The sequence below is a fragment of the Pyrus communis genome, chromosome 1, assembly GCF_041283825.1.
Source record: "Pyrus communis isolate YQ-2024b chromosome 1, ASM4128382v1, whole genome shotgun sequence".
Classification (NCBI taxonomy): domain Eukaryota; kingdom Viridiplantae; phylum Streptophyta; class Magnoliopsida; order Rosales; family Rosaceae; genus Pyrus; species Pyrus communis.
In genome coordinates this window covers 3962726-3966033 of record NC_142565.1, presented here as the reverse complement: position 1 = coordinate 3966033, position 3308 = coordinate 3962726, and the positions used below count along the sequence as shown (strand labels likewise).

Here is a 3308-nt window from a genome sequence, read left to right as displayed (position 1 = left end):
ATCAAATTGAAGAGGGATTCGCTATGAATACATAGCCTTCGACCATGCGTGATTTCGTTACCATATGAGAAAGTTATTATTTTTGGAGTGAAGAAGAATTAAGGGGGAGATGAACACAGCAGCCCCCCCTTTGCTGCATCTTCCTGCCGGGAAAGGAAAAGAAGAGAAGCCTTTGGCTTGGAGGATGCTCCCTCCCAAAATTACCATTTTACCCTCTAACTTCGTTCGTTAATAACTCATTCATTATAATTCTGTTTGTCAAACGGTTTTCGCCTACATGCTTGTAGGACTGAGCTCTATCCAAATTTATCAAGAAATCATTTAAATTATATTAGTATAAAATACGTCATCGTATAATTACGTTAAACCAACTAGGGGCATTTTCATCTTTTTCACTTAACGATAAATTTTATGATATAAACTATAATAATTTCCGGTATCAAAATTTTAAAATTTTCTCAATTAAATTATCATAACCATAAATCGATTTATTTTCGATTTTCTCAACATATTCATAATTGTGAATATCAAATTCATATACTTAAATTTTTTAGGGAATTACAGTCACCACCTCCGCCACCACCACCTCCATTAGTACATTTTCAAACTACTATCTCTCACATATATATTAATAATATGCGCATTAAATTTCATATTTGAATTTCCTTATATTTTTTAAGGTTAACCGAACAAGTAAATTTTCAAATTATAGAAAATAAATTTCCATCATTTGAAATTCCTTGAATTTATTCATCCAAATATAGTGTGGCATGTTTGGTATCCTTCTTGGACCTGAGAAAGATACCAAACAACCTCTTAAAAATGAAATAGTTCTAAACATCCAATCAAACTAGATATTCTTGCTCTTCTTAAACGGGACATCCTTAATAAATAAAGCTTCATTGTTTTGTATGAGGATTATAAACTTATAGAGTACATTGTTTTACATACGTTGCTTAATTTAACAGCCGGATAGAACCTCAATTACTTAATTTAACAGCCGGATAGAACCTCAATCATTTAGAAACAATAATACGATACTGATGTATTAGTAGAAATACTAGTATAAACTTTACTATTATTTATTTTCTCTGACATTGTTCCAACTTCCAAGCCATACCTAAGATAAACTATAAGTAGTACAGGTGTTCTCTAATTTAAAAACATAATAATAGTGCTCTTATAAAGACACAAATAAACAATGGTTTCAAATTAAAAACACGTGGGCTGTTTAAATAATATTAGTTGAATTTAACCTGCAAGTTGCAATAAACAAAAACCACTGACCCTAATACAAGCGAAGCAAGCTTTAGGGTTTATTAAACTGGCTCTGGAAGTAGCGTGGAAGCTTAGTAATTGAAAACGTGGTCCCTTTTTGAATAAAAAAGACATTAAAGTAATGGTATCCGTAGTCCAAGACCACTGTTTTTTTTGTGATTTATCTCACCAAGGTGACCAGATGATGTTTCCTATCTCTATCTTGGAAGCTAACGTGAAGGCCTCACCTTCACCTTTGAACACATACTTTTCAATCTTCCCGATCTTCCCTCCCCGTTATATATATTTCGTTCAAACCCACACTCTCTTCCATTCCACTATAACACTTCTAGTCTTCACTTCTTTCTTAGTTTTTGAAGTTTCTAAGGATTCGTCTGAGACTGCTTCTGTTTAGAGTTTTTGAAATGGCATCAGAAGACTCTTCAGCTTTAGAGCTGATTAGGCAACACCTTTTGAATGAATTTACAACAGTGGATGGCTTCATCACTAGTCTCAACCTTTGCACCTCCCATATCCCCCAACAACATGAAATCACCCAATCACCCTTTAACACAACTTCCTCCTCCTCCCCCTCCTCCTCCTCCTCCTCCACAATCACCACCAGCACCACCAACAGTGGTAGTGAGTCTACTGACCAATATTTCAAAATCTCTGATTACTTAGTCCCTGAAATTGATCGGGACACTCGATTCGAAACCAAACCCCAAATCTCCCACCCAAAACCACCAAAACACTCGACTCTCAGCCACCGCAAGCCCGCCATAAACGTGGCCATTCCATCCCCACCACCTCTGTCTTCTTCTTCTGGTGATGAAAATCAAAACACATCAAACACTTCCACCGTGGTTGAAGCTGCTGCAAGGCACTACAGGGGTGTGAGGAGAAGGCCGTGGGGAAAGTACGCAGCGGAGATTCGTGACCCAAACAGAAGGGGTTCCCGGGTTTGGCTCGGAACCTTCGACACCGCCATTGAAGCCGCCAAAGCTTACGACTTTGCTGCTTTCAAGCTGCGTGGAAGCAAAGCAATTGTCAACTTTCCACTTGAAGCTGGAAGATCAGAAGAACTCTCAGCCGATCATCCTCTGCTGGTCAGCAGAAAAAGGAGGAGAGAACGGAGCACCGAAAGTCATGAGAGTTCCGGTGAGTTGATCAGAAACAAAGAGATAAAGAAGGAGGAGGATGTTCAGGATATAAAAATCCCCGCCCAAGAGAGAGTTTCGACCGCCGTTTGCCCATTAACACCGTCAAGTTGGACGGCGGTTTGGGATCTGAGCAAAGAAAACGAACTGGGGATTTTCAGTGTGCCTCCTCTGTCTCCGTTATCTCCTCACCCCAATTTCATGGGATATTCTCAGCTCATGGTTACTTGAACTTTTAATTTATGGTTATCATTCCTTCATTGCCAGAGTTTAATTTGTATCATCCATCTGCAAAAAAGCAGCATAAACAGAGCACTGTAAATAGTCCAGAGGACCAGAGCAATGTGGATTGAAGAACTCATATTGTTTTTTAAGTTTGATTTGTTTATATATTCCTTTAATCTTTATATAATGAAATACTTTCTTCAACCAATTTTGTATGGACTTTCCGTATTTTCTTTGATTTTTGAGTGTTGAACCTGCAATTCTGCAAGTATAATAACTGGTTCTTTAGATGTAGGCCTTTGCCATTCGCATTTCATAAATAAAAACTCATATAATTTTAAACATCCAAGTAAAACTTAACTTTCAGATAATCTGTGGGCAAATAAGTGACCTATTATTAAAATATATTTCCAAGTTATGCAACAACACCTTATTTAAGTTAGAGATAAATGTTAGCATAACTCATCCTAATTCTGATGAGCAACAAGCCCCTATATACTAATATATCATACTAATTAATTTGCCTATATTTTGTAGATTAAATAATAAGTACATTTATATAAGAAATATGAATGATATGCCTACTCTTAGAGGCTCGGAATCCTAGATAAACATGTATGAAATATTATACTAGTTTTATAAATTAATTTATCTATATTTTGTAGA

General features: G+C 36.5%; 1 protein-coding gene across 1 annotated transcript; it reads left to right on the top strand.

Annotated features, from left to right (window-relative positions):
* The first annotated feature begins 1370 nt into the window (after positions 1-1370).
* Positions 1371-2850, top strand: LOC137720613 (ethylene-responsive transcription factor ERF105-like). Its single transcript, XM_068459700.2, has one exon. The coding sequence runs from the start codon at positions 1683-1685 to the stop codon at positions 2646-2648; it is 966 nt and encodes a 321-aa protein (XP_068315801.2). The 5' UTR covers positions 1371-1682; the 3' UTR covers positions 2649-2850.
* Positions 2851-3308: the final 458 nt, after the last annotated feature.